Source organism: Brienomyrus brachyistius, chromosome 22, assembly GCF_023856365.1.
Source record: "Brienomyrus brachyistius isolate T26 chromosome 22, BBRACH_0.4, whole genome shotgun sequence".
Taxonomy (NCBI): Eukaryota; Metazoa; Chordata; class Actinopteri; order Osteoglossiformes; family Mormyridae; genus Brienomyrus; species Brienomyrus brachyistius.
Genome location: NC_064554.1, coordinates 9,742,133 through 9,768,973, shown reverse-complemented (window position 1 = coordinate 9,768,973; position 26,841 = coordinate 9,742,133). Strand labels below are relative to the sequence as shown.

The window sequence follows — 26,841 nt, the reverse complement described above, 5'->3', positions numbered from 1 at the left end:
TGTCCCACCTCTCTGAGTCCTCCTTTCTGCTGGACTGGAGGGGAGCAGAGGGAGGCAGAGAATTTGCTGGAAGGCAAACTCTGTGGGGGGGCCGGGCAGGGAACAGGGGATGACGTAAACCAAGAGATGCTGGGGGCGGGCATGAATTTTTTATCCCGTCTGTGCTGTGGGCCCCTGTCATGGGGGGGCTAATGGAGCGAACGCTCCACTGCTCCGCTGTACATGGTCTGGGCTGCAGCCTAGGGGTCCCAGGGCAGCAGCCCACCAGGGTCAGGGTCCCGGCATGGATGCAGAGTTAACTGACAGTCAGGCCTCCTGAATAAACCCTTGCTGTGAAAGTGACAACCAGAATTCTTTTCAAATTTTCATTTTTTAAATATTTTTGAATGTATTTCAGGATCATTCTATTTATTCCTCCCTACTGTATAGTCATCATGTCATATGGACCAGCACGCTCACAGCATGCTGACATGTCAGTGTCATGTGACCGCTGTGCCCTTTCCCCACGTCCGTCCATCTGCCTGGAGGGGGGGGGGGGGGTGCTGACCACGGTGTTGTGGTCTGTCTGCTGCTTCACTCTGACACCTGCCCAGTTAATCCTGTCTGAATTTACATACACCAGAATGCTGTCTGTCACGTGACAGCGCATCACATTCATGCTGAGCCTGTTGTTAATTTTGGAGGTGAGAGGCACAGCGATGAAGAAGCTGCTGACTGAAAATATTCTGAGGTAAAAACTATGAGCAGAACAAATGAACATGAATGAATGATGATCCTGTAACAAAGTGTCTCCCCGCAATGAGCCAGTGAGTAAACATGCAGTAATGCCCAAACTTTTGGGTCACTCTGACCTGGCAGCCACACTGCCTGATATTTGTACAGCACAATAACAGGTCATTCGTCATGAGCACAGCGGAGCGCAGACTGAACAAGTGTCAGATAGGACTTCTGCCCATGGGTGCAGGAGCGCAGCAAAAGCTCTCTAAGCGTCGCTTCCCGGCTCTGAGGTGAGTCAGCCACCAGCCCGTGCTTCCTGCCCATGCCTGTGCTGCAGTGAATTCACTTAATTGTCTTTTAACTGGGGAGAGTGGGAGGGGGGGTATTTATTCCTGTGAGTCTGATAAAGGGAGTTTCCTTTCAGCCGAAGATAGACCAACCTACTGGTAGCAGACTCCGAAATTTTGAGCAGAATCGCGGCATGTGCTTACTGTGTCCCGGGGAAATCGCAGTGCGTCTGCAAAGGAATGCATGTGTGCCTCTGTAACTGTGTCACTGTGCTTTTATCTTAGTTTATTACCCTGTTTATCCCATTCAGTAATGAGCTCCCTCCCACATCTCTCCCTGTCTCTCTCTCCCTCCCACATCTCTCCCTGTCCCCCTCTCCCTGTCTCTCTCTCCCTCTCTACATCTCTCCCTCTCCCCCTTTCCCTGTGTCCATCTCTCCCTGTCTCCACCTCTACCTCTCTCAAACCCTCTCCTTCTCTTCCTACATCCGTCTCTGTCTCACCCTCTCCCTGTCTCCCTCTTTCCCTGTCTTTCTCTCTACCCCTATCCTTGTCTCCCTCTCCCCCTCCTTATCTGACCATCTCCCTCTCTTGCTCCTTCTCCCTGTCTCCCCCTCCCCAACTGTCTTCACCCACTTCCTCTCCCTGCCTCCCTCTCTCTATCTCCCCTACTCCCTTTCTCCTTGTCTCCCCCTCTCCTGGTAGGATGAGGCACACCATGCGGCGCTTCTCCCGGCCCGCCTGCCTGCTCCTGGCCTGCCTGTCCCTGGCCCTACACCTTCTCCTGGTTGTCATCTCCTTGTCGGTCCTCCAGTTGACCTGTGACCCCCTCCCTGCTCTCACCCCCAAAGCTCCCAGGATTTTGCCTGATGCTGGTCTCACCACCCCACGGGCTGGGCTGGCAAATCCAGCTGGAGTCTTCTCAGGCCCTCTAACTTCTTCTGGGCTGGGCCACTCCAAACTAGCCGCCCTCTTTGAGCACCCCCTGTACACTCTGCCTCGGCCTGCACTGCAGGAGGACGACCGGCTGCTGCAAGTGAAGGCACGGCTGCAGGCCAGTGAGGTGGACAGCTCACAGGAGTGGTAAGTCGCCCGCATGGGCCACGGCTCGACCAGGGCAAAGCCACCAATGGGCGGTCAGAGAGGGAGCGTCCAGAGGCTGTAGCATCATCCATTACAGGGAAGATGAATCAAAGTTCCTGACACACCGACACCCTACAGATGAGCATCTGCTCATATCCAAAATAGAAGCTGGAATTATAACCACATAGGGCATAAGATCCAGGCGAAGTTAACAGCGACAGTCTGTCCCAGTAACGACCCGCCCCTGTTTCCAGGGTGAGCGACAGCGAGGATGGCTATGATGCTACCCACTGGAATGACAGCGTGAACTCCCACCCGCCATGGCTGCGCTTCCACTTGGGCATCTCCCGCTGGGAGCTGTATGACGGGCGGGACCCCGCCCTGCCCGCCCTCATGGGGCAGCTGGCCGCGCACCGCATCGTCAGCGCAGGTAGGGGGCGAGCTGGCGGTTGGGGAAAGGGGGGGAACGTAGCCTGAGAAGGACATGGGTTCCAATCCATTCGATTCGTTTTATAGCGCCTTTCCCAACACATGTACCCAAGCACTTCATATTTTCGTTTATATAAAAACACAGAAAAGTCCGGAAAGTCGCACATCACGCTGTCGCTGGTTGCAATTCTTACTCTGGAAGGTCTACATCCTGTCCTATGACACCCTGGACACCCTGGCCTGCGTGCCAGTACATCGCAGGACACACTCGCTCACACACTTAATTTCCTTTTGGGACTACGACAGGAAACTGGAGAAGGCATGAAAACCTCACACACACACACAACCCAACTTCTGATTCCACTCCTTTGAGGTCTTTCGTATCTTTCCTCTCTGAATCTTAACCACCATTCTATCTGTCTGCGACCCATCAATCCTTCTTCTATAATTACTGGGTGTGAGCCTCTGCAGGTTAGGACTCAGTGCCAGTGATCAGACGGTCACTGCTTCAGATCCTGCGGTCTGCAGTGTGATCTCAACTCCAACTGCTCGATTGACCATCCTACCCTGCTTTCTTAACCGTATGTCACTTTCGATAAAAGTATCTGCTAAATAAGCAACATAATAACCTCCTGGAGCCACTGCATGCACTGCATGTCTGTCCATGACGATCATAATTAGATTCAATGTAAACTGTTGACACTCCATAAATGTCTTTGCTTTGTTGGAAAGGTTACTATATAAAATCGATCGAACTGAATTATTCATCCTAGTTTGGCTGACATACACTGGGCAGAGTAAGACTAAATCATGTCAACTGTACATCAAAGGATATTCCAGACAATGAAAGGGAACAAAAGCAGAATGGGCAGAAGCAAGTGAAAGGCCCCTCAGTGCGCCCCCCCACCCCCGATTACATGATCTGGGGGGGGGTCCAGCTGTTTAATCCATCTGTGATTCTGCCCCAGTACAAATGGACACTTAACAGTGCATGCAGAATGAGCATTACGCAACATCGCAGCTTACGTGCCTGCCAGCCCCCCCCCCATTTCCGACCCCCACCCCTGCCATGTGCACTGGGCTTACCTGCGTCATTGGTGATTTTCTCATCGATGGCCTGTTCACACATCGCTGGCTCCCTTATGATGTTACACTTACGCATGACATCTGCATGGTTAACAATGTGCTTCATTTCAAATGAGGCAGCTTCATACTTGAGTTATTCTGCAATATCTACATGCATATCATTTATTCACACATTCATTCATTTGAGTTTCACATGCGCTTACTATATTTCCATTTAAACCCTCCTATCCTGAAATGGCCAGTTAGGGGAGTTGTCTCTCTTAGTTGCCCACCTACAGCAGTCCCTTAGGGTACTTGTGTTAATCATATTTGCTGTTTTGGTCAGCAGTTCTGTTAACCCTCATTGGTCCTGCACACTCACATACGTCTCCCTCACGTTTGACACAAAACACAGTATGAATTGCGTTACCACAGGTCTGCTGCCAATGTGACTCTGTTACAAAGTACATTAGTGCAGAATTCCCTGGATTGTGCTGCCCCCTAGTGTACAAAATAACAAGTCACTTTAGTGAAACGCAAATATGGTGAGGGAGAATTTCCAAAGAAGAAAACTTCACAACTGAAGATACCGTTGTTCTGGAAGTGCCGAGTTGTTTTTGCATTTAACTCCCAGATTCACGTTTATGTGTGTTTTTGGTGTTCAGGGAGCCCGGTAGCAACATGTGATTTATCTGTGTTTCAGTGCAGAAGCCAGGAGGCACGCAACTGAAGCTGGTTATGTCCTTCCCCAATTACGGCCAGGCGCTCTTCAAACCCATGAAGTGAGCTTCTGTAGTCCTGCTTAATCGCACTAATCCAGTATTGTCGTCATAACAACAACGTGCCGCTTTTCTGCTTCCCTAAATGGAAAATGCAAAGGACTTTGGCCTGGCTAGAGGCCCACAAAGGGACACACCTTCTGGTGCCATGGCCTCAGTAGAGACCTCAGCCTGACCACCACTGATGCTGGTCTGACCCCAGGCAGGACCGGAATGAGGAGACGAACCCCAACCTCTTCTACTTTTCTGACTTTGAGAGACACAACGCTGAGATTGCCGCCTTCCACCTGGACAGGTAAGATAAGTAAAGACTTATCCATGTTGTACTGCCTTCTGGCTATCTGCTTATCCTTTGTCATTTTTAGGGTGCTGGGTTTTCGGAGGATTCCCCCGGTGGTCGGGAGGCTGATCAATATCACCAAGGAGATCAAGCATGTTACCACTGACCGCAAGTTGGCCAGGACCTTCTACACCTCCCCCGGTTTGTCTCCTCGCAGTCACCCTGCAGTCTCTGCTTGCGGGAGTCTTGCATTGCTTCTGCAGGACCAGCAGATGGCCCCTGAGGGTAGAGCTGCCAATGAACATGGTTTGGAAATACGTTTAGGAGGAATTGCTCGTATGGAAGGGTCTGTACCATTAGTGTAAGCATGTGCAGTAAACGCTCAGTGATGGTGACATCATTGCTGTGGAAACATGAGAATAAGGTGGAGATACACTGAGGGAATCTTGAGAAGGGGGTGGGGGGGTTTGATGTGTAAGTAATTATCTGGGAATGACAAAGATCATATAGGGAGCTGAGTGCCTCTGGTCTACTGAGCATAACCCTAGCTGTCTCTCCTCTCCTACGCCTCCTAGTGGGTAACGTGTGCTTCTACGGCCAGTGCTCTTACTACTGCTCCCCGGAGCATGCTGTTTGCGGCTGCCCCACTGCCCTGGAGGCCTCACTGGCTGCCATGCTGCCCGACCTCTCTCTGGCTCCCCGGCGATCCTGGAGAAACCCCTGGAGGCGTTCATACAGCCGCAGCAAGCTAGCACAGTGAGACCCTCTCAGAGGAAGCCTGTGGGGAGGGGAGGGGTGGGGAGGGGAGGGGAGGGGCCAAAAAAAATTATATTTGGGTGACGTACACATCAAATATTGGGCTCTTATAATTCAAGAACCCCAGTCTCTAACGATCACTGTCAGGGAAATTTTGGTTTTGTGCAGTTATGTCATAACCATCCAGTGTTTTATGTTTTTTTTGTCTGCAGGTGGGAGAAGGATCCAGACTTCTGTGGCACTGTGAGAAAGACTCCGCCGTACAACAAGGGCACAAGACTGGTGGACCTGATTGACATGACAATACTGGATTTTTTAATGAGTGGGTATTTATACTCAGCTACAGATATCATTAGATCAGCCAGATTTGGATGTGCAGCCTACTTATTGGCAGTGAATGGCTTCAGTGAGGGACGGATGTATTTAAGGGACAGTAGAATCAGAAGAAGGCATGAGCTCTTCTTGCTCATGGTCACATATTCCTACTCTTATGTGACAGGTAACATGGACAGGCATCACTACGAGACCTTCGAGAAGTTTGGGAATGACACCTTCATTCTGCACCTCGACAACGGACGGGCGTGAGCTGACCTCATCTTTAATCCTCCCAGTAAACCATGCTGGTTGCTTTTCGCTGCCATCCTGGGCTGTGTTACAGAGTCACTGTCACCTGGCCCCTTACAGGTTCGGACGCCATTCCCGGGATGAGCCCTCCATACTGGCTCCCCTTCGGCAGTGCTGCAGGTAAAAGAGATCTGCAGGGTAGCGCTCTGCCCAAAGGAACCATATCTGTGGGGCTGGGGCACTTGTGATCTTCTGACCCCCCCCCCGCATCCCACCCCCCGGCTTTAGGATCCGTCGCTCCACGTTCCTGCGTCTGCGTCTCCTGTCACTGCCACAATTCCGACTCAGCGATGTCATGCGAGAATCCCTCGCCCAGGATCCCCTGGCCTCAGTGGCCCCCCTCCTAACGGAGCCCCACCTCATCGCCCTGGACCGACGCCTGTCCACCGTTCTGCGGGTATTGCAGCAGTGTCAGCAGCAACCCAGCACAGCAGAGGCGGTCATCTTCGACGACCTGGATTCTCACTTCGCTAACAGTTTTGCATCCGGGCTGCAAAAAAATACTTCAAATGATCAAGAGCCTTGGCGCTCATGAGAGACATCATTCCAGAGGTTACCGCTAAATTCTGGATACTTACTCTAAAGCCCTATTCAGACAGGATTCAGTTAACATGGGCATGTAATGTAACTGAGGCAATTACAGATAAAAGCCATCATTTTAATCCAATTCAAATTTGGTATGTTTGTAATTATTACAGTCAAGAACCTTTTGTATTTCTGTGAAAACAGATCTCCTTTACTAATAGTGCTCCTGTCTGAATTGTGATCAGGGTCATAAGGTTGCATTTGTCAAGAAACGCCTCTTTTTGTAAGGTGGAAACAGCACTGAATCATTCTGGCAATGAGCTTGTAGAAAAAGTTCACTTCCTGTTGCTTCTCCCAAATACTGCGCCATCTGCTGGGCAGATTTTAGAATTCAGAAAAATGTTAAAAGCCAAGTTCACTCAGGTATGCGGCACCAGGCCTTGGAACTAACTGCTGTCAAAGATATACATAAATAAAGAAAACAACTGTATGAACTGTCTGAGCAGCATATCTTCATATATAATAATTAACATGACTGTTAACAGAGTCACCTTAAAGTTCATGTATTAAATGTGCATATATATATCATGCCTTTTGTCATGTTATGCCAGTTTTAACTCTAGATGGAAGATGGGCTAGTATCTATGTGCTAAAACGTAATCGTGGGAATGCTTGTGAAAGAGGAAATCATTTTGAAGGACGACTTCATTTATCTTAAACGACAGCTTCCGGACTGCATTTGGACTTAGGCAACTTCTTTTTCACATGGCACAGATAAGGCTGGGGTACTGAAAACCCCCATTGCTACTTTATAAAGATATGGATGGTGAAGATAGTGAACAGGAGAAATCGCGCTTCCCTGGGGGATCCATCTCAAAGGCAGCAAAGTATCAAATGACTATCGATGTACGAAACCACAAATTGTTCAAATTTACCATACCTCTCAGCAGGTCTTTTATACACAGACATATCACGCACCTTAAGATGAGTACAGAGGACTAGTAGAGGACTTTGTCATGTGCTGCAGGAAGAACAACCTGGAGCTCAAGGTCAGCAAGACCAGGGACCTGGGTGTTCACTTCCGGCACAGGACATGGAGCCCCTGATCAGTCACTATCCAGGGGGAGGAAGTGAAGGTGGTGTAGGACTGCAAGTACCTGGGGGTCCATGTGTACGGCAGACTGGACTGGGTGGACAAAATAGCATGCTGTACAAGAAAGGCCAGGGCAGACTATATTTTCTGAGGAGGCTGAGGTCGTTTGATGCATGTAGAAAGCTGCTGTGTGTGTATTATCAGTCCATAGTGTCCATCGTGGTTTTCTGTTCTGTGGCTTATGGGGAAGTGCCATCAGGTGAAGTAATACCAAACTCCTGAGCAAACATCTCAGGATGGGCAGGTCCACCACAAGCCTGAGCCTAAAAAAACTCATCAAGGAAGCCAGCTCCACTGCAGCACTGACCCTGAACAAACTCATCAGGACAGCCAGTTCCACCACAGCACTGACCCTGAACAAACTCACCAGGACGGCCAGCTCCACCGCAGCACTGACCCTGAACAAACTCACCAGGACGGCCAGGTCCACCACAGCACTGACCCTGAACAAACTCACCAGGACCGCCAGGTCCACCACAGCACTGACCCTGAACAAACTCACCAGGACCGCCAGGTCCACCACAGCACTGACCCTGAACAAACTCACCAGGACGGCCAGGTCCACCACAGCACTGACCCTGAACAAACTCACCAGGACGGCCAGCTCCACCACAGCACTGACCCTGAATAAACTCACCAGGACGGCCAGCTCCACCACAGCACTGACCCTGAACAAACTCACCAGGACGGCCAGCTCCACCGCAGCACTGACCCTGAACAAACTCACCAGGACGGCCAGGTCCACCACAGCACTGACCCTGAACAAACTCACCAGGACGGCCAGGTCCACCACAGCACTGACCCTGAACAAACTCACCAGGACGGCCAGGTCCACCACAGCACTGACCCTGAACAAACTCACCAGGACGGCCAGGTCCACCACAGCACTGACCCTGAACAAACTCACCAGGACCGCCAGGTCCACCACAGCACTGACCCTGAACAAACTCACCAGGACGGCCAGGTCCACCACAGCACTGACCCTGACAAACTCACCAGGACGGCCAGCTCCACCACAGCACTGACCCTGAACAAACTCACCAGGACCGCCATCTCCACCACAGCACTGACCCTGAACAAACTCACCAGGACAGCCAGCTCCACCACAGCACTGACCCTGAACAAACTCACCAGGACGGCCAGGTCCACCACAGCACTGACCCTGAACAAACTCACCAGGACCGCCAGGTCCACCACAGCACTGACCCTGAACAAACTCACCAGGACGGCCAGGTCCACCACAGCACTGACCCTGACAAACTCACCAGGACGGCCAGCTCCACCACAGCACTGACCCTGAACAAACTCACCAGGACCGCCATCTCCACCACAGCACTGACCCTGAACAAACTCACCAGGACAGCCAGTTCCACCACAGCACTGACCCTGAACAAACTCACCAGGACAGCCAGCTTCACCACAGCACTTACCCTGAACAAACTCCCCAGGACGGCCAGCTTCACCACAGCACTTACCCTGAACAAACTCCCCAGGACGGCCAGCTCCACCATAGCACTGACCCTGAACAAACCCACCAGGAAGGGCAGCTCCACCACAGCACTGACCCAGAAAAAAACTCCCCAGGACGGCCAGCTCCACCACAGCACTGACCCTTAAGAAACTCATCAGGAAGGGCAGCTCCATTACTGTACTGACCCCTGGAGGCAGAAACACAGAAGAGGATGTTAGTAACAATTATACAATATGAGCAATACTGCCCATCCACTTCAGGGGGCAGTTATAATGGAGTACATTTAGCTACTGGCTCATTCCACCACAATGTGCTAAAACACTACTGGGTGTTGCCGGCTGCCATCAGACTACAAACCTACTGGCGTGGTACGAATTTGACGGCGATACGCCCATTCACTGTAGCTGGGACGGGTTTCAGTTTCATTTTCCATGTAACGACAGTTAAGATTAACTTCCGCAAGAGACGTCGGCGGGAACTTTCATTTAAAACAAAAAATTGCGTAAAGAAACGCAGCGTCTTATCAACTCAGTAATCGAAGCATATGGTACGGCAGGGGTAGTGTCGCATCTTGGGACGTCTAGTTTTCGTTATTCGCCGAGCAAGCAGGTTATTTGGGCAAATAAATATAAGCAAGGCCTGTCGGGCTCATCCTGTGAACATCTATGTGAATGCTACTGAAATCTTTATGATCGAGATTTGACCACAAAAACTCAAACTATGGATCCGTTGGACTTTAAAACCATCGACGAATTAACCCGATTTTTCCGCTGCAATAAGACTGTCATGTCGAGCATGGAACTTCCGAACACGTTCCTTCGTCAACTTAGAGACCACAACCTCATTCCCGAGGATAAATATAAGGTTTGCGCTTTTCTTCTATTATTTTAAATCAATCTGCATTGAATATTATTCGCGTTTACTGTTTATATTGTGCGCTGATTTCCGTCTTTAAAATGTGTTGGCATCTCTGCCGCTATACACGTATGGCGACTTTACTCCCCTCAGAAACTGATTAAGATGAAGGGCAAGCAGAAAAAGAATGGGGTCTACGAGGTACTGGAATGGCTGGAGACGACGCGGCCCGAAAACATCTCGCACTTCTGGAAGTGTGTTTTCAAAGACCACATCCTCCAGCAGTACCCGACTCTGCGCCTCCTGCGAGACAAACTGCTGGGCGGTGAGTTCGCTGCGCGCTGAAATTACTGGTTCCACCATCGTGGGTTACACAACTGAAATACGGACATACAAATAACAGTATAATTGGATAACTAGTAGTAATTGGTCAAAATCGACATATTATTCAAAACTCAAATCGCAGGTGACTCTGCTTTTTGGCACCTTGACTGAGTACCTAACTGGAAGGAAAAAAAGAGCAATAAAAGCCAGATATCAGTTATGCAAAAATAACACGGTTTCAAACTTTAATGCTCATGCAAGAAATCTTCCCATTAAATTATCCCATTATAAACCTAAAATTAGCTACATCAAAAGTTTTGGGGTAGTTTGTAAACTCTACAGACTATTGACATGTTAATAAAATTGTTACATACATGTCTTATGAGGAGAGGTTAGCTGAGCTGAATCTGTTTAGCCTCGAGCAAAGGAGACTAAGGGGGGACATGATCCAGGTATATAAGATTCTAACAGGTTTGGATGCTGTTCAGCCAAATGGCAATTTTAATATTAAATACTAGAACTCATGGCCATAAGTGGAACTTAGCAGGAGAACATCCATCCATTTTCCAAACCGCTTATCTTACTGGGTCGCAGGGGGTCCGGAGCCTATCCCAGAAACAATGAGCACGAGGCAGGGAACAACCCAGGATGAGGGGCCAGCCCATCGCAGGGCACACTCACACACCATCCACTCACACATGCACACCTATGGGCAATTTAGCAACTCCAGTTAGCCTCAGCATGTCTTTGGACTGTGCGGGGAAGCCAGAGTACCCGGAGGAAACCCCACAACGACATGGGGAGAACATGCAAACTCCACACACATGTAACCCAGGCGGAGACTTGAACCCGGGTCCCAGAGCTGTGAGGCAACAGTGCTAACCACTGCACCACCATGCCACCCCCAGCAGGAGAACATTTTAAAATGAATCTAAGAAAACACTTCTTTACACAGCATGTAGTTAGAGTATGGAATAGTCTTCCTGTTAGTGTAACGCAAGCTAAACCCCTGGGTTCCTTTAAATCAGAGCTAGATAAGATTTTAACAACTCTGAGCTATTAGTTAAATTCTCCCCAAACTAGCTTGATGACCCAAACAGCTTCCTCTCGTTTGTAAATTTCTTATGTTCTTATGTAAGGTTGTTTGCAGACTTGAATTGAATCGAATTGAAACTCTCATGACCAAAGTTGGTGACACTGATGTCCTCCTTCAGTCAGGTTGGCTCCTGTGGGTTCTTCCTATGGTCCAAAGATGTGCAGTTAGTTTAACTGACATCTGTATATTGCATGTCTGTCTCCTAAGTGGCATCCCATTTATGGTGTTACCCCTGTGCTGGTGCGAATAGGTTGCAGGTCCCCAATCTCCCCACAACCATGTCCAGGATAAATCGGTAGAGGACGGGTAGAGAATTAAGAGCATGTGTGGGCTTTTTGAGCTATCTCTGAAGCATAACCTTCTTGTGATGTTAGAGTCCTCGACTTCTTCTGGAAAGCGCCCAGAGAAGAAGGGAACAATGGAGGCAGGTGGAGGAAAGGGGGTCAAAAGAAAGATAACAGGGGATGGAAATAAGGCAGAGAACCTGGAGGACGCAGAGAGCTCTGAAGAGGAGCAGTCTGGTCTCTTGTCAAAGGCTGCGCCCATGAGGAAGGAGAAATTGGGGACATCCAGATGCTGTGAGTTTTCACATGATGAGCTGGTTGATGACTCTCATTATGTTGTTTCCCTGCATTATGGAGATTCACAGGACTGTACGCTATAAACTCTTTGCCCTACAATATATAGTGTTAATAGCATTGAATTTGATTGCTTGGGATATGTGAACAATACAGTCAGATCAATCCATGCAGTCAAAAAATGCTGTGTGAATAAGCAGAGAGTGAAGTCCATTGAAGAGGTGCATTCTGGATGTCATCATGCTTAATTGTTTATGTTGGTATAAATTTACAGCGTCCTCCTTCAAAAAAAGCAAGACAGAGGAAATCCGGATCTGCCCAAAACAGCAAAACATTATCTCTGTGGTCTGCGGAGACAAGAAGGGGTCTCTTTACAGAGACAAGCTGGCTAAAGGTAAGGGTTGGCAGAAAACAGTGAGAGGTGGGGCCATGCCTGGGGGGTGGGAGGGAGGTGGAGACGGAGCCTCGCTGCTTCTTGCAAAATGATGGAAAGGCCTGTCTATAGCCTGCCAGTCCTGAAAGTCACAGCTGAATTGTCCTAGCTAATATCTCGAGTTTGTGCGCACTCCTCTTCATGCATCCCAGGAGAGAAATGTATCAAGGCAGACGAACGCTGGTTTTACCCCTTCGAGTTTGAGGAATATGCAGGGAAAAAGTCCAGCCGGAACTGGAAGACCAGCATCCGCTATCAGGATACCACCCTGCTAAAGCTGATCAAGGTGGGGAACAGCACCGACATAATGAGCCATAGAGGTCATTAAGATCAGTGTGGCTACGTACCGGGAAGAGGCATAGGTTAGCTGAATTTACTAAGGTAGTAGTTAGCTCACAAACCATGCTGGGGCAGATCTTGTTACCTGTGGATGGCAGCTTTGCACTGTCACCTTCTGTGTGGTGCTGAACTGCAAATGTTCTCTGCTATTCTCTTTGCAGGATGGTGATTTGACATGTGGAAAATTTAAGCCACGCCGTTCTCAGAGTATTGAGGTAAGCAACCACAGAAGCAGTTATTTAACCAAGACCCTCTTTAGCATGATGCTGCAGTGACTAGGTAACTGAGGCCATCTTTAGCATGATGCTGCAGTAACCAGGTAATTGAGGCCCTCTTTAGCGTGATGCTATAGTTACCAGGTAATTAAGCCCCTTTTAGCATAGTACTTACCTGTGGATGGCAGCTTTGCACTGTCACCTTCTGTGTGGTGCTGAACTGCAAATGTTCTCCGCTATTGTCTTTGCAGGATGGTCATTTGACATGTGGAAAATTTAAGCGTCGCCGTTCTCAGAGTATTGAGGTAAGCAACCACAGAAGCAGTTATTTAACCAAGACCCTCTTTAGCATGATGCTGCAGTGACTAGGTAACTGAGGCCCTCTTTAGCATGATGCTGCAGTAACCAGGTAATTGAGGCCCTCTTTAGCATGATGCTGCAGTGACTAGGTAACCAAGGCCCTCTCTAGCATGATGCTGCAGTTACTAGGTAACCAAGGTCGTCTCTAGCATGATGCTGCAGTAACCACATAATTGAGGCCCTCTTTAGCATGATTCTATAGTTAACAGGTAACCAAGCCCATTTTAGCATAGTACTCCAGTGACCAGATAACTGAGGCCCTCTTTACCGTGGAGCTACAGTGATCCAGGTATCCAAGGCCTATAGCGTGCTGTTCTAGCGATGTGATTTTGTTGTAAATAATATTGGGGTATTTATAGAGCAAAAAGTAATTTATAAATTTCTCAAACCTGTCTAGGACTGATTTAAACAACAAGGATGAAAATGGTTATGATTGTCTCAGAGAACGCATGCAACACTCATGCAAAAGCAGCGGAGGTGAACTTTAAAAAGATATTTTGAACGTATATATCTAAATCTGTAAAAGGAATAATAATTAACCTTAGCTCGCTTTGCTATTTTTTAATATGACGGAGAAAAACTGTTTTAGCAAAACTTGGGGTGGCAGTTACCAGGTAACTGAAGCCCTCTTTAGCATGGTGCTGCAGTGATTGGGAAACCAAAGCCCTCTTTACAGTGGTGCTATAGTGACCAGGTAACTGAAACCCTCTTTAACTCATTGCTACAGTGAAACTTGGGAGAGGTTATAGCCAACAATAATATAAATATTCTGTGAGCTGTTGAAATTGTCCACTTTATGTCCTTTCAGAGACCAGAATTAAAAAATCAAGCCGAAGTCTCCACCTCAGGTCAGTCTTTCTTTCTTCACTTGATCTTATGGTTTCCTTTAGTCAGTCTGTAGCTTTAAAACTGTATGATGAGGAGCCTATGTGTCCGGTGTATAGGACATTGGCATTCATAGCCTTAAGGTTTTGATATATGGGGCAACTTTTTTATCAGCATTGCTAGGCAGCATTGCTGAGCAATGTTGGTCAGACATTTTCCCTTTGAGAATGGGCAACAAATTTTTATCTGGACAATTCTGATCTCAGTCAACATTTTTTGAGATCTTCCAATCAGAATGATAGCAGCTGATCATGTGACTGAAAACAAAAATGGTGGCCAAGGAGCTACAACTTTTGTTTTGTGATCTGGGATAATTTCACTGTGGAAATACTTCTCTTTATTCAGTCCATCATATAGGGACATCTTCCCTACATAGCATATGTGCAGTGTCCTTTCAGCTTGCACTAAAATGGTTCTTGCACTGGTTTTAATGTTTAAGTTATTCTCTTAAGATCTTGTCTTCTGTTAATTTGCATACTCGTATTTGTATTCCTGTTTTTTGCACTTAGTGTGCTGTGTAGTGTTCTCCTGTATGTCTTGTAATTTTGTCCTTTACTTCATGTTTGGCACTGGAACACAAACAATTGTGGTATGTTTGCACATAATGGCAATAAAGTGAGTTCTGATTCTGATTATTGAATTATACCAAGGTAAAATCAAATTTTCATTTTTTCTCTTTGGCACCTTTAAAAACTATGTTAAATTGATGGTAGATTATCTTTTGACCAGAGTACCTATTCAGTTTTGTGCTATATGTCCGGTCTGGTTGGGGAGCAGACGCTGATGCAGCACATTGCCACACCCATGACACAGCAAAACTCCTCAGAATCCCGACCAGCGGGATCCATGCTGATACACGGTCAGATACGTGGTCCAGTCCTACCCTCCGGAAATGTCCATCCCTCTGCTGCAGCCAGGTGTTATGTGGGCTTCCCCTTGGCCTGGTGCAGCCTCTTGGGTCGTCAGCAATGAGGTTTTCTCTGAGGGTGATCCGGTGCTATATGTCATACTTAAAAAATACAAAACTAGATGGTCAAGCCAAGACAACTGATAGCTGTAAAAGCTTAAGGTTCCATCTTTATAGTATCAGTCTCCCTGGCAAAAGATTACAATTTTTTTCTTGTTACCAACTATAGGTTGCCTTGATTAGTTGTCCTGTATCTCTGCTGCTTGCCAGTTGCTGAAAAATTGCCAAGCAACGTTGCTCAAAATGTTACCCCATGTATCATCACCTTTTAGCAAGTCCTTTCCAATCAGCTTGTTTTTGTTTGAAACAGTAAATGGAAGTCTGCCCTTTGGTGCTTTTCAGGGTCCAAGTCAAAGAGACAGAGGAAGGAGGCCGGAGAATCACCAGCAGGGGGTGCAGAAGCCCATGACAGGGGGGATGGTGAGAAGTACGTGTCCCATTTTGCAGGAAACCGTCTTCCGGTAACTTGTGGATCAGCCAGAGGGATTCTACATAAAGATCGCTTTGTGTCAGGTGAGCATTTTGTGGGTGTGTGTATGTATGTATGTGTATATGTGTATTTATGTGTATGAATGTCTGTATGGTAAAACCTGTTACTTTTTAGCTTGTGAGGACATTTCTCATGTTCCCACAGTAGGTGTATGTTAGTTGATGTATTCAATTATGTCCATGATGAAAATGGGTCGAGATCAATATTTTAGGTCGACACCTCATTTTATTATTAATGAGATTTCCTTTTCGATTCATCAAACGCTTCAGTTAATTATACAGATGTTTTCCTTCATTATCACCATGTAATTATGGGAGTAGTTCAAATTATTACTGGTTAAAAAAAACTGGTTCTGAAAACCGTCATTCGGAAATACGTTGGATCCCCCGCTATATCGCGGATTTTTCCTCGACGCATCAAAGTTCTCTGTGTATCGCATACCTTGCTTGTACTCCTATACATTAAAAATAATAATTATTATTGTGTTACTCATCCTTAGCCCGACATCCACATATGTGGTTACAAAGTGTGTTTTACATGTGTTTAAACATGTGGGAGAGGTATTTTAAGGCTTAAACTCTATATAATATAATTTTTATGGTCTTTCTATACCGCGGATTTCCACCTCTCGCTGATGGGTCTGGAACGTCATTTTAAGACTTTAGGTATAATTAAGACAACGACGGTCATAAAATATGGTGTAACACCCACTATTTTTTTCCATTAACATTTACACACAAATTTTAATAAATATCCTTTTGAAATAGGCTCGTGGTTTTTATATGTGCGAGTTTTGAGATAAACGAGCACCTGAACAGAAAACACACAGGTGCTATTCTAGATGATGGACTGTCAGTGTAAGTAAAACCGCTGTAAGTCTTCTTTACTCATGTTTATTAAATTAGCATTAGTACAGACAGCTTTCTAGCATCTTTTGTCCTTGTAGCTGCTAAATACACTCATCATTAAAGCCTTACAGTCGTCTGCCTGTTTCTTAGAGTCTCCATTGAATAAGTGCGAAAATATTTAGGCTAAAATCTGTCCTTATTATGCATTATTATTATAATTAATTGATGGTGCCGGTATGTTCATGCACTTTGGGCTTGTTGTGACCAGTGTTATCATTAACTGAAATGGAAGAAAATGGACACTTTTAAAGGAAAAAGTAATGAACTGAAATAAAAATGTAATTTAAACCTGCAGTACCGCCAGACCACCAACGTCTTTACACCTAATTATAAATAACCTCCATATTTCCTCCTTTAAAACATGCTGTGACTGCTGAGGTGTTCCTTTCTTCACAGCCACTTCAGTGCCTATCACTTCCATGATACACCAAAACAGTAGCATGTGGCGCGCTCCCTTAATTTAATAGGCATGTGGATTCGCGAATTTATGCGCATCACTAACTTGTGGGCATCACTAACTTGTGTGCTTGAATATCATGAATATTTTAGACGCACTGCTAATCTGCATATCTAATTGTGGGCATTAGTTAATGTCTGTATAGTGCCAAAGAGCCAGCGTTTGTTACCTAAACCCCTCCAATGACATACAGTTTGTTGTTGTCAAAATAAAACTTCAGTGAAACTGTGAATTTGATTTTCTGGAGGAAAATTAATTGTTCAGATTAACCGACCAATTCAATAGCTTAATCAATACAAAAACAGACATTTGTGGCAGCCCTACCCCACAGTATAAACCTCAGTTTTATAGAAACCTGCAAATGCAATCAAAAACTAAAAATGCCAAAAAATCTTTAAGTTTGTTTGGTTACTTGTGGATATGGTTAGGGCTGGGTTTGGGTTTGCATCTTCAGGGAGCTTTCGTAGACAACGGTGCACACTTGCCTGGACAGTGTGACAGGCTGCCTTCAGTGAGCTAGTTCCTTGCCCGTCCCCTCAGGGTCGCAGGGGAAGTGCATTCGGATGGAAGACAAGTGGGTGACACCAGTGGATTTTTCGAAGGAGAACCCAACATCCGGTGACAGCGATTGGATGAGCAGGATCCTATGTTCCGGAAAGCCCCTCAGCGACCTCCTCGAGGTGCGTCAGGAGAATGACCCGGGTACAACAGGGAAGCCTGGTGTGAAGGAACTTTTGTTTGAGCTCTTCCCATATTTCACGGGCTTTTTCGTTTGGTTGCTTTTAGATGTTGTCTATAAGCTAGGGGTGGCATAAATGCAGAGGTGTAAAGTAACAAAATACAAAATACTGTATTTCAGTAGGTTTTTACTAGATTTAGATTTATTTTACTTGAGTATTTCAAACTGTTGCAGCTTTGCTGCATTTCTGATCCAAATAATGTCTTTGTGCTCCAATCATTTCTGCACGACACCGTTGTTACCCAGTTTTAAAAATACTATTTATGAAAAACATACAGTGCACATGAATTGAGCAAGAAATAGGTGCAGTTAACGTTTACCCAGGTAGATATAAAGACAGGACTGCGCTCCCTACTTACCATACTCTGAGTGATGCACTACACATGATGAACCAATTAAGGCAGATCTGGTGGTGATAGCTAGGGCTGAGAGATGTCTAAAGAATATTATGCACTACAATGTTTTAATCTTAAAACATCAGGATAAATGATCATATTGGGTAGTCTTTTAGTACTCGAGACCACTTTTTGGGAGGCTTGGTCTCATCTCGGAACCGACTTTATTTTCACAGAGAGGACTCGAGGTTTTATTTCAAGACCAGCCAAAACCACTCATCAAAACGCCTCAGTGTTAATTACAGCAGCTTAATATTCATCTGTTCCTTATTCCAGAGAACCCAACAAACACAAAATATGTGGATTTTCGCACAATCTTAGGCTTCTAACTTTTGATTGGTATAATGCACAAACATGCATATCTTTGCGATCAAGAGAACTTACTCGATCCGGTTATATTTTAAATATTTTAGATCCGGTTATATAAACATCTCCCACAAAAAGCACCCCTAATAATCCATAAAACATTGTTATTATTCACATTAGATGAAAAACGGCATTTTCACTTCCACAGTGATCCAAACACTACTCTTCTGGGAAGAAAATATTGGTAACACTTATACCTCATACTCATACCGAATACTGAGGCCTTGCCTGTCTGTCTGCCTGTCTATCTGTCTGCCTACAGAAAAAGGTCCTGGACTGTCACCCACCCCAGTGTCAATGCAGACTATGCACCAATCAGGATCAGGCTTTGGTGAGAAGCTTTTATTCCTCTGAGGTCACTGCCTTGCCGACACCACCCCTGTACTCTGTCATCTGGCACAGAAAGCCTTTTCGCACTCAGCTGTGAAACCTGTTAATACTCCTGTTAAAGTGAGATGCAGATGCTCACCTGGAGTAAAGCAACATGCAGTTACAGCATAGTATACCTTAAATGTTTGCTGTTTATGGTTAAGGTTAAGGTCACATAATTGTCTGCAGATATTGGAAACTGTTTATCATGGAGCATTAAGGATCATCAGTGGAGATGTTATATGCATCATTATATATGATTTGAAATCTTTTGAGTGTAAATGTTTCAGTAACATAATTTACTGTGCCTGAAATCTTGCTTTATTATATAAAATTTGGCTGTTGTCTTAGTCTGATCTTCTTAGCCTCTGTCTGTTGTTTTTGTAGTGTCTGTCTGTCTGTCTTATTATCAGATGTGAGTCTTTTATGCGTTCGTTGTCTGAAACGATTTTTATTTTTCCATATCACTTTGTGGGACTAACCTGGTTAAATTAAGGTCAAAGAAGTTTAACAAAAAATTAAAATCTGCTTTTTATCTTCTATTTCTTTGTCTTTCCCTGTCACTTCTCCCCACATGCCACAATACATGCAGAGGGAGCAAGACAATGACGATGACTGCTTCATATGCGATGTGCCAGGCTGCCTGCTGTGCTGTGATCAGTGCCCGCGAGCCTTCCACTTTGAGTGCCACGTCCCTGCTATGACTGGTGGAGCTGCGGAGTGAGAACCCCTACTCACCATTAAGTGTTCTACATGACAGGGAGACAATACAAAGCAGTTAATGAACACATATTTGAGTACCTGAACCTAACAGGCCCATGGTGGTTTTATTATAGGATTCATTTCTTTGGATCTTCTCCTAAATCCATGTGTACTGGCATTGCTGCACAATTTTAGGGACTGTGGTCACATGACTCGCACGGACGATGAGTAACGGGCACATTAAAATCAGGTGTCATTGATGAGGCACCTCGGTGGAAACAAACGGGAGGGTGTGTCTGTGTAAGTAACTGGTCTTGCCCCCCAGTTACAGGGTCAAGTGGATTTGCACTTACTGCGTGCTGAAGAATACTCAGGGTTGGCGACACCCCTGTGAAATGACACTCCAGGCTGCGCTGGAGAGCCCTATTTCAGCTCGCCTGCTGGTGAGTGCCAACAGCTTCGCTGCCCCATTGCTAAGCTAACCACTGAAAAACAACAGACGTAGATCACTGACAGCGTACTGCAACCTTGCCGTAGTTCTTCAGACCATCACGGTTTCCTTGGTGATACGTTTAATTGGCCTTGATACTTTTCTAGGACTGCCAGTACCTCCTGTTGTGTCTGTACAAGGAGGACAAGGAAAAGGTCTTGAAAGGTGACCCCCAGCACTTGGTGAGTGTGTCGGACGTTTTTCATACCTTTGTCTGTGCTTGTATGGGTTTTCTGGGTGGGATTAAAGTGTGTTCACACTTAAGAGTACTGGTGTGCACGGCAGGCAAGTAACTATACCAAAGTCATCAAGGAGCCAATGTGGTTCGACAAGATTGCAGAGAAGCTGCAGAACAAGTCCTACTCCACTGTGGGGCAGTTCTTCTCGGATGTCCAGCTGATGTTTCGAAACTGTGCATCTTTGAGTCAGGTAAGATGGAGAAGCTTATTGAACTCTGGTTCACAGTAAAAGGATGAATATCTAAATATAAATTGTGCTTTCATTTTTCTGTTTGGTGATGCTTAAAGTTTATGTTGTTCTAAATTTAGTAACTTTTCTTCCTCAGGGGAAGTATGTGAAGCTGGCAACCAAACTCACCAGTTTGTTTGATGAGGAATTTAGGAAAGTCTTCTTCATACACCGTTAACCTCAGATAATTGTGGTGTCTAAGTATATCTGTATTGTATTAAGTATTTGGAAAATATGACCGAGTATTACAGGCCAGACTACTTTGGAAGCAGGGTTGGAAAGTAACAGTAAAAAGTATTTTTTTACTCTTAAGTAGTATTTCAGTGGATGACTTTTACTTGAGTAACATTTTGGTTGTGGTATCTTTACCTTGAGTATGAAAAATGAGTACTTTTTCCACCATCGGCTGGAAGTATTTATAGAAGGGTGGTTGTCACATCTGTTGCAGATTTAAAATTGGAATCTGCAAATGATATGCCAAGTGAGAAAAAGACAACAATGCAGGTGGCTTCAAGTTTAGTATCTAGTTACTTGCTCATTCAAAGTTGTTTTAAATGCATTTTACTTTAATCGTTATGCTTAGGGTCTGTAAAAGACTCATTTTTTATCTGTCAGCTAACCTGCAAATATATCAACTGCCTGCTTTTATAAAATCTATCAACTTTTGCTGTAAAAGATTTACTAACTTTTCTAAGAGTACTTGTATTATCTTATGCCTATAATATTTAAAGCTGAATTTAACCACAACTGCTGTGTTCAATTTTTTTGTCCCTCCCTTAACGACAAGAATGTTTTAATGGTTGTTTCATAAATAATGAGATAAGTGATAAAGTTTAAGGTGATAAGTTTCAAACAACCCAGGACGCTGTCGCCATCAGCATTCCCAGTCAACATATACTTCATCTGTGTTATAGATATGTGGATCTAATCTTGATAGCTCAACGCTGAATGCAGGGTGTAGGCAAGCATTCTTTTTTATTATTATTAGGTCTTTGCATTCGCAGTAGCTCAGTCAATCAGGGCCTCTTTCCATTCATTACAAGCATTTAGGAAGAAAGCATAGCATAACGTAAAATACGTCATTTAAAAATCGTGTCCGTTTTTTCAGATATCCTATGGAATATTATTTAGCACTTCGTAATGCATAGGGAATGTAATCGTTACAACTCTTTTAAGAAGCTGATGTAAACCGTGTAGAGAGTGACCTTGTAACCTTTAGAGAATGCAGACCAATTACTGCTGTGCACAATGTTCAATGAAAAACCTTGTGTTGGCTTAGAAGCTTCTGTATCTGTTAGCTATTTTGTTAGCTTTTGATGAATGAAGATGTACATTATTAGTGCTGCAGCTTATCACTATGTTGAAGGACAAATATATTATTAACCCTCTAGCCAGACAATGTGCAACAAGCAGATGCTGACAGGGTTTGCAACAGAAGGAAGGGATTCGCTTGAGTTCACCAAAAGTTCACGATTGGGTATTTAAAAAAAACTTAGTAGAGATGGTCACGCTACCATTATGTTCAGCTGAGGCACCAAACAGTAAAAGAGAAGACTGACAAACTTATCTAGGGGTGTGGATCAAGGAAGAAAACGATGATGGTGAATGGTTGAGGGAATGATGATGCTTAAGTGACGAGATACCCCATGCACGCAGACATGATGGGTCATCAGAGCTCCCACAGCAAAAGACTAATTGCCTCCAAATGCAGAACCGAACGCCACAGGAAATCCTTCTTACCTGTGGCAATAAGACTGTATAACTCTTCCTCATTCTGTAGATGACCTTTTCAGAATCTGTCATTAATACTCATTTGGATCATGCAATATTACTCCTCTGTTTGTTATCGAATGTTTCTTTTATCCACCATCACATGCTGCTATCGCAATTATTCAAGGCACAAACACTTAGTCACTTTTCATTACACATGCACTAATAATGTTATTTTATTAAGTTTGTTATAGCTTAGTTATAGTTTTTTCTTTTTTAACTTTTTACAGAGTATGAGCATTTATGAGTATTTATATAGTTACAATACAGTATCACTCATAGTTATTTTGCACTATTATTTTCTTTACCTTACCTTTATTCCTATTGTTGCACTGAGCATGTAAAGGACAAAAGAATTTCCCTCGGGATAAATAAAGTTTTTTCTTATCTTATCTTATATTGTTACTCAATAAGAAAATATATAAAAATTGGCGTAAAACAGTATTGGGCACACTTGTGAGTGTCCAGCCTTGGTTGTAACTTCATTGTTGCAATAAAGACTGAATCTGAAGATCTACACAAGCCTCTCCTGATTGGCGGGGAAGGAAAAACCAGAACAATTCAACCTTCATTTACAAAATGGCCGGTTTGCGTTACCTGACTATATATCATTTTGACATTTGGATAGGGCTATAGTTTTATGTAATCGCTTTAACCCCGTGGTGACTAAAAATGCAACAGAATATAAAAAATACGCGCATGCTGTTTGCTCAGTCAAATCACTTTACAATCTACATGCTCAACCTCCTAAGGAAAAACTCATCCCAGTCCGAAGTGGTCTTAAGGATCAATCATAACATATCCAGTGAAATATACGTCTTATGTAAGCCTATCCTATGTTCTTGTGCGAGATTTGAACACCCCTTCTGATATTTTACAAAAACATAAAAAAAAAAAAAAATTTTAAAAATCATTTTACTCGAGGAAAAAAGCGCGTATATGTATTTTTAAGCCATAGGCCTACTGGCGTGGTACGAATTTGACTGCGATACGCCCATTCACTGTAGCTGGGACGGAGTTTCAGTTTCATTTTCCATGTAACAACAGTTAAGATTAACTTCCGCAAGAGATGTAGGCGGGAACTTTCATTTAAAACAAAAAATTGCAAGAAACCTCGTAAAGAAACGCAACGTCTTATCAACTCAGCAATCGAAGCATATGGTACGGCAGGGGTAGTGTCGCATCTTGGGACGTCTAGTTTTCGTTATTCGCTGAGCAAGCAGGTTATTTGGGCAAATAAATATAAGCAAGGTCTGTATCGGGCTCATCCTGTGAACATCTATGTGAATGCTACTGAAATCTTTATGATCGAGATTTGACCACAAAAACTCAAACTATGGATCCGTTGGACTTTAAAACCATCGACGAATTAACCCGATTTTTCCGCTGCAATAAGACTGTCATGTCGAGCATGGAACTTCCGAACACGTTCCTTCGTCAACTTAGAGACCACAACCTCATTCCCGAGGATAAATATAAGGTTTGCGCTTTTCTTCTATTATTTTAAATCAATCTGCATTGAATATTATTTGCCTTTACTGTTTATATTGTGCGCTGATTTCCGTCTTTAAAATGTGTTGGCATGTCTGCCGCTATACATGTATGGCGACTTTCCTCCCCTCAGAAACTGATTAAGATGAAGGGCAAGCAGAAAAAGAAAGGGGTCTACGAGGTACTGGAATGGCTGGAGACGACGCGGCCCGAAAACATCTCGCACTTCTGGAAGTGTGTTTTCAAAGACCACATCCTCCAGCAGTACCCGACTCTGCGCCTCCTGCGAGACAAACTGCTGGGCGGTGAGTTCGCTGCGCGCTGAAATTACTGGTTCCACCATCGTGGGTTACACAACTAAAATACGGACATACAAATAACAGTATAATTGGATAACTAGTAGTAATTGGTCAAAATCGACATATTATTCAAAACTCAAATCACAGGTGACTCTGCTTTTTGGCACCTTGACTGAGTACCTAACTGGAAGGAAAAAAAGAGTAATAAAACTTTTTTATCTGGCTTTTATTAAAAGCCAGATATCAGTTATGCAAAAATAACACGGTTTCAAACTTTAATGCTCATGCAAGAAATCTTACAGCAAATCTGTATTATCCCATTATCCATCCATCCATCCATTTTCCAAACCACTTATCCTACTGGGTCACGGGGGGTCCGGAACCTATCCCGGAAACGATGAGCATGAGGCAGGGAACAACCCAGGATGAGGGTGTGGTAGAAAAATTTTGAATATTACACTTAGAATAAAAGTCGGACCTCTCAGTTTGATGAGGTAAAGGAAATCTTTTTTATTCTAGCAACTCAGCAAAGCGCTCTCATCACACTCAGCAACCAGTTGATAAACCATAACTCCCACTCCACAGTAAGGGTGTCTAAATCCTGATTGGTCACAAAACACCAATGAACCGAGCTCAAACGTATAACAAACACAATTCTCGAATTGTATTGGTTCACCTTGGTGGCAAGGTAAAGTCCACCCATTCTGCTCAGTTTACCAGAACATGTCTCGACTGCTAGGCTCCTACTGGAGATATGAATATAGATATTGATTACATGACATTGAATCACTGTAAATACTTGGTTGTCCTTTGACAAATGATTAACATATTGACGTATTGTCATTGAATCACTGCCAATACATGGTTAACATATGATTAGTATGATTAACAATTACTTATACATTTGCACTACCACATAGCATGCTATATATTGTCTGCCACAACTATTCTATAAAGCTATAACTCGCTGTGCACCAGTTGGGGCAGCTTCGAATCTCTTCCTGCAGGTGATTTCTCCCCCCCCCTTTGTTCCGCTGTCTGCCTCTCCAAGGCCCGAGCTTTCCTCAGGGTCTGCGGAACTTACTGCAGGCAGCTATCTCGAAGCGAGGTCACACAATATTCAAAACAATCTCTTCTTGCCTAAGGCCTAAAGACACACACAGACCCAATATGCCAACCTATGCCTATGCCTACCGATGTCCAATTTTAATTCCACAAGGGGCCAGCCCATCACAGGGCACACTCACACACCATTCACTCACACATGCACATGCACAATTTAGCAACTCCAATTAGCCTCAGCATGTCTTTGGACTGTGGGGGGAAGCTGGAGTACCCGGAGGAAACCCCACAATGACATAGGGAGAACATGCAAACTCCACACACATGTAACCCAGGCGGAGACTTGAACCCGGGTCCCAGAGCTGTGAGGCAACAGTGCTAACCACTGCACCACCATGCCACCCCCAGCAGGAGAACATTTTAAAATGAATTTGAGAAAACACTTCTTTACCCACCATGTAGTTAGAGTATGGAATAGTCTTCCTGTTAGTGTAGCGCAAGCTAAACCCCTGGGTTCCTTTAAATCAGAGCTAGATAAGATTTTAACAACTCTGAGCTATTAATTAAATTCTCCCCAAACTAGCTTGATGACCCAAACAGCTTCCTCTCGTTTGTAAATTTCTTATGTTCTTATATAAGGTTGTTTGCAGACTTGTCTCGAACTGAAACTCTCATGACCAAAGATGGTGACACTGATGTCCTCCTTCGGTCAGGTTGGCTCCTGTGGGTTCTTCCTATGGTCCAAAGATGTGCAGTTAGTTTAACTGACATCTGTATATTGCATGTCTGTCTCCTAAGCGGCATCCCATTTATGGTGTTACCCCTGTGCTGGTGCGAATAGGTTGCAGGTCCCCAATCTCCCCACGACCATGTCCAGGATAAATCGGCAGAAGACGGGTAGAGAATTAAGAGCATGTGTGGGCTTTTTGAGCTATCTCTGAAGCATAACCTTCTTGTGATGTTAGAGTCCTCGACTTCTTCTGGAAAGCTCCCAGAGAAGAAGGGAACAATGGAGGCAGAAGGAGGAAAGGGGGTCAAAAGAAAGATAACAGGGGATGGAAATAAGGCAGAGAACCTGGAGGACGCAGAGAGCTCTGAAGAGGAGCAGACTGGTCTCTTGTCAAAGGCTGCGCCCATGAGGAAGGAGAAATTGGGGACATCCAGATGCTGTGAGTTTTCACATCATGAGCTGGTTGATGACTCTCATTATGTTGTTTCCCTGCATTATGGAGATTCACAGGGCTGTACGCTATAAACTCTTTGCCCTACAATATACTGTACAGTGTTAATTGCATTGAATTTGATTGCTTGGGATATGTGAACAATACAGTCAGATCAATCCATGCAGTCAAAAAATGCTGTGTGGATAAGAAGAGAGTGAAGTCCGTTAAAGAGGTGCATTCTGGATGTCATCATGCTTAATTGTTTATGTTGGTATAAATTTACAGCGTCCCCCTTCAAAAAAAGCAAGACAGAGGAAATCCGGATCTGCCCAAAACAGCAAAACATTCTCCCTGTGGTCTGCGGAGATAAGAAGGGGTCTCTTTACAGAGACAAGCTGGCTAAAGGTAAGGGTTGGCAGAAAACAGTGAGAGGTGGGGCCATGCCTGGGGG

The 26,841-nt window shown here is 44.8% G+C and overlaps 3 protein-coding genes and 1 long non-coding RNA gene across 4 annotated transcripts in view; 3 read left to right on the top strand and 1 right to left on the bottom strand.

Moving 5' to 3' along the window:
• Positions 1 to 285: 285 nt before the first annotated feature.
• fam20cl (family with sequence similarity 20 member C, like) lies at positions 286 to 6,712 on the top strand. The gene is made up of 11 exons (XM_048991308.1): positions 286 to 1,007; positions 1,710 to 2,087; positions 2,342 to 2,517; positions 4,285 to 4,363; positions 4,563 to 4,655; positions 4,726 to 4,841; positions 5,216 to 5,396; positions 5,609 to 5,718; positions 5,896 to 5,977; positions 6,081 to 6,140; positions 6,249 to 6,712. The coding sequence occupies exons 1-11, from the start codon at positions 904 to 906 to the stop codon at positions 6,553 to 6,555; spliced, it is 1,686 nt and encodes a 561-aa protein (XP_048847265.1). The 5' UTR covers positions 286 to 903; the 3' UTR covers positions 6,556 to 6,712.
• A 2,991-nt stretch (positions 6,713 to 9,703) lies between these two features.
• The window catches only part of LOC125717362 (nuclear body protein SP140-like protein), a 56,597-nt gene continuing 39,459 nt past the window's right edge, over positions 9,704 to 26,841 (top strand). The window contains exons 1-5 of the mRNA XM_048990202.1: positions 9,704 to 9,778; positions 23,599 to 23,855; positions 24,000 to 24,171; positions 26,193 to 26,396; positions 26,676 to 26,795. Of these exons, the coding sequence (XP_048846159.1) occupies positions 23,712 to 23,855; positions 24,000 to 24,171; positions 26,193 to 26,396; positions 26,676 to 26,795 (640 nt within the window). The 5' untranslated portion in view covers positions 9,704 to 9,778; positions 23,599 to 23,711. The remainder of the gene's footprint in view (positions 9,779 to 23,598; positions 23,856 to 23,999; positions 24,172 to 26,192; positions 26,397 to 26,675; positions 26,796 to 26,841) is intronic.
• LOC125717364 (nuclear body protein SP140-like protein) overlaps positions 9,777 to 26,841 on the top strand; it is a 29,888-nt gene continuing 12,823 nt past the window's right edge. The window contains exons 1-16 of the mRNA XM_048990216.1: positions 9,777 to 10,033; positions 10,178 to 10,349; positions 11,819 to 12,022; positions 12,297 to 12,416; positions 12,608 to 12,741; positions 12,956 to 13,009; positions 13,261 to 13,314; positions 14,178 to 14,217; positions 15,564 to 15,734; positions 17,617 to 17,756; positions 18,839 to 18,907; positions 19,538 to 19,665; positions 19,973 to 20,090; positions 20,245 to 20,319; positions 20,423 to 20,566; positions 20,703 to 21,443. Of these exons, the coding sequence (XP_048846173.1) occupies positions 9,890 to 10,033; positions 10,178 to 10,349; positions 11,819 to 12,022; positions 12,297 to 12,416; positions 12,608 to 12,741; positions 12,956 to 13,009; positions 13,261 to 13,314; positions 14,178 to 14,217; positions 15,564 to 15,734; positions 17,617 to 17,756; positions 18,839 to 18,907; positions 19,538 to 19,665; positions 19,973 to 20,090; positions 20,245 to 20,319; positions 20,423 to 20,566; positions 20,703 to 20,783 (1,848 nt within the window). The 5' untranslated portion in view covers positions 9,777 to 9,889 and the 3' untranslated portion in view covers positions 20,784 to 21,443. The remainder of the gene's footprint in view (positions 10,034 to 10,177; positions 10,350 to 11,818; positions 12,023 to 12,296; positions 12,417 to 12,607; positions 12,742 to 12,955; positions 13,010 to 13,260; positions 13,315 to 14,177; positions 14,218 to 15,563; positions 15,735 to 17,616; positions 17,757 to 18,838; positions 18,908 to 19,537; positions 19,666 to 19,972; positions 20,091 to 20,244; positions 20,320 to 20,422; positions 20,567 to 20,702; positions 21,444 to 26,841) is intronic.
• The window catches only part of LOC125717365 (uncharacterized), a 45,333-nt gene continuing 39,448 nt past the window's right edge, over positions 20,957 to 26,841 (bottom strand). Inside the window, exon 2 of the long non-coding RNA XR_007384506.1 lies at positions 20,957 to 21,225. This is a non-coding gene — a long non-coding RNA (uncharacterized LOC125717365). The remainder of the gene's footprint in view (positions 21,226 to 26,841) is intronic.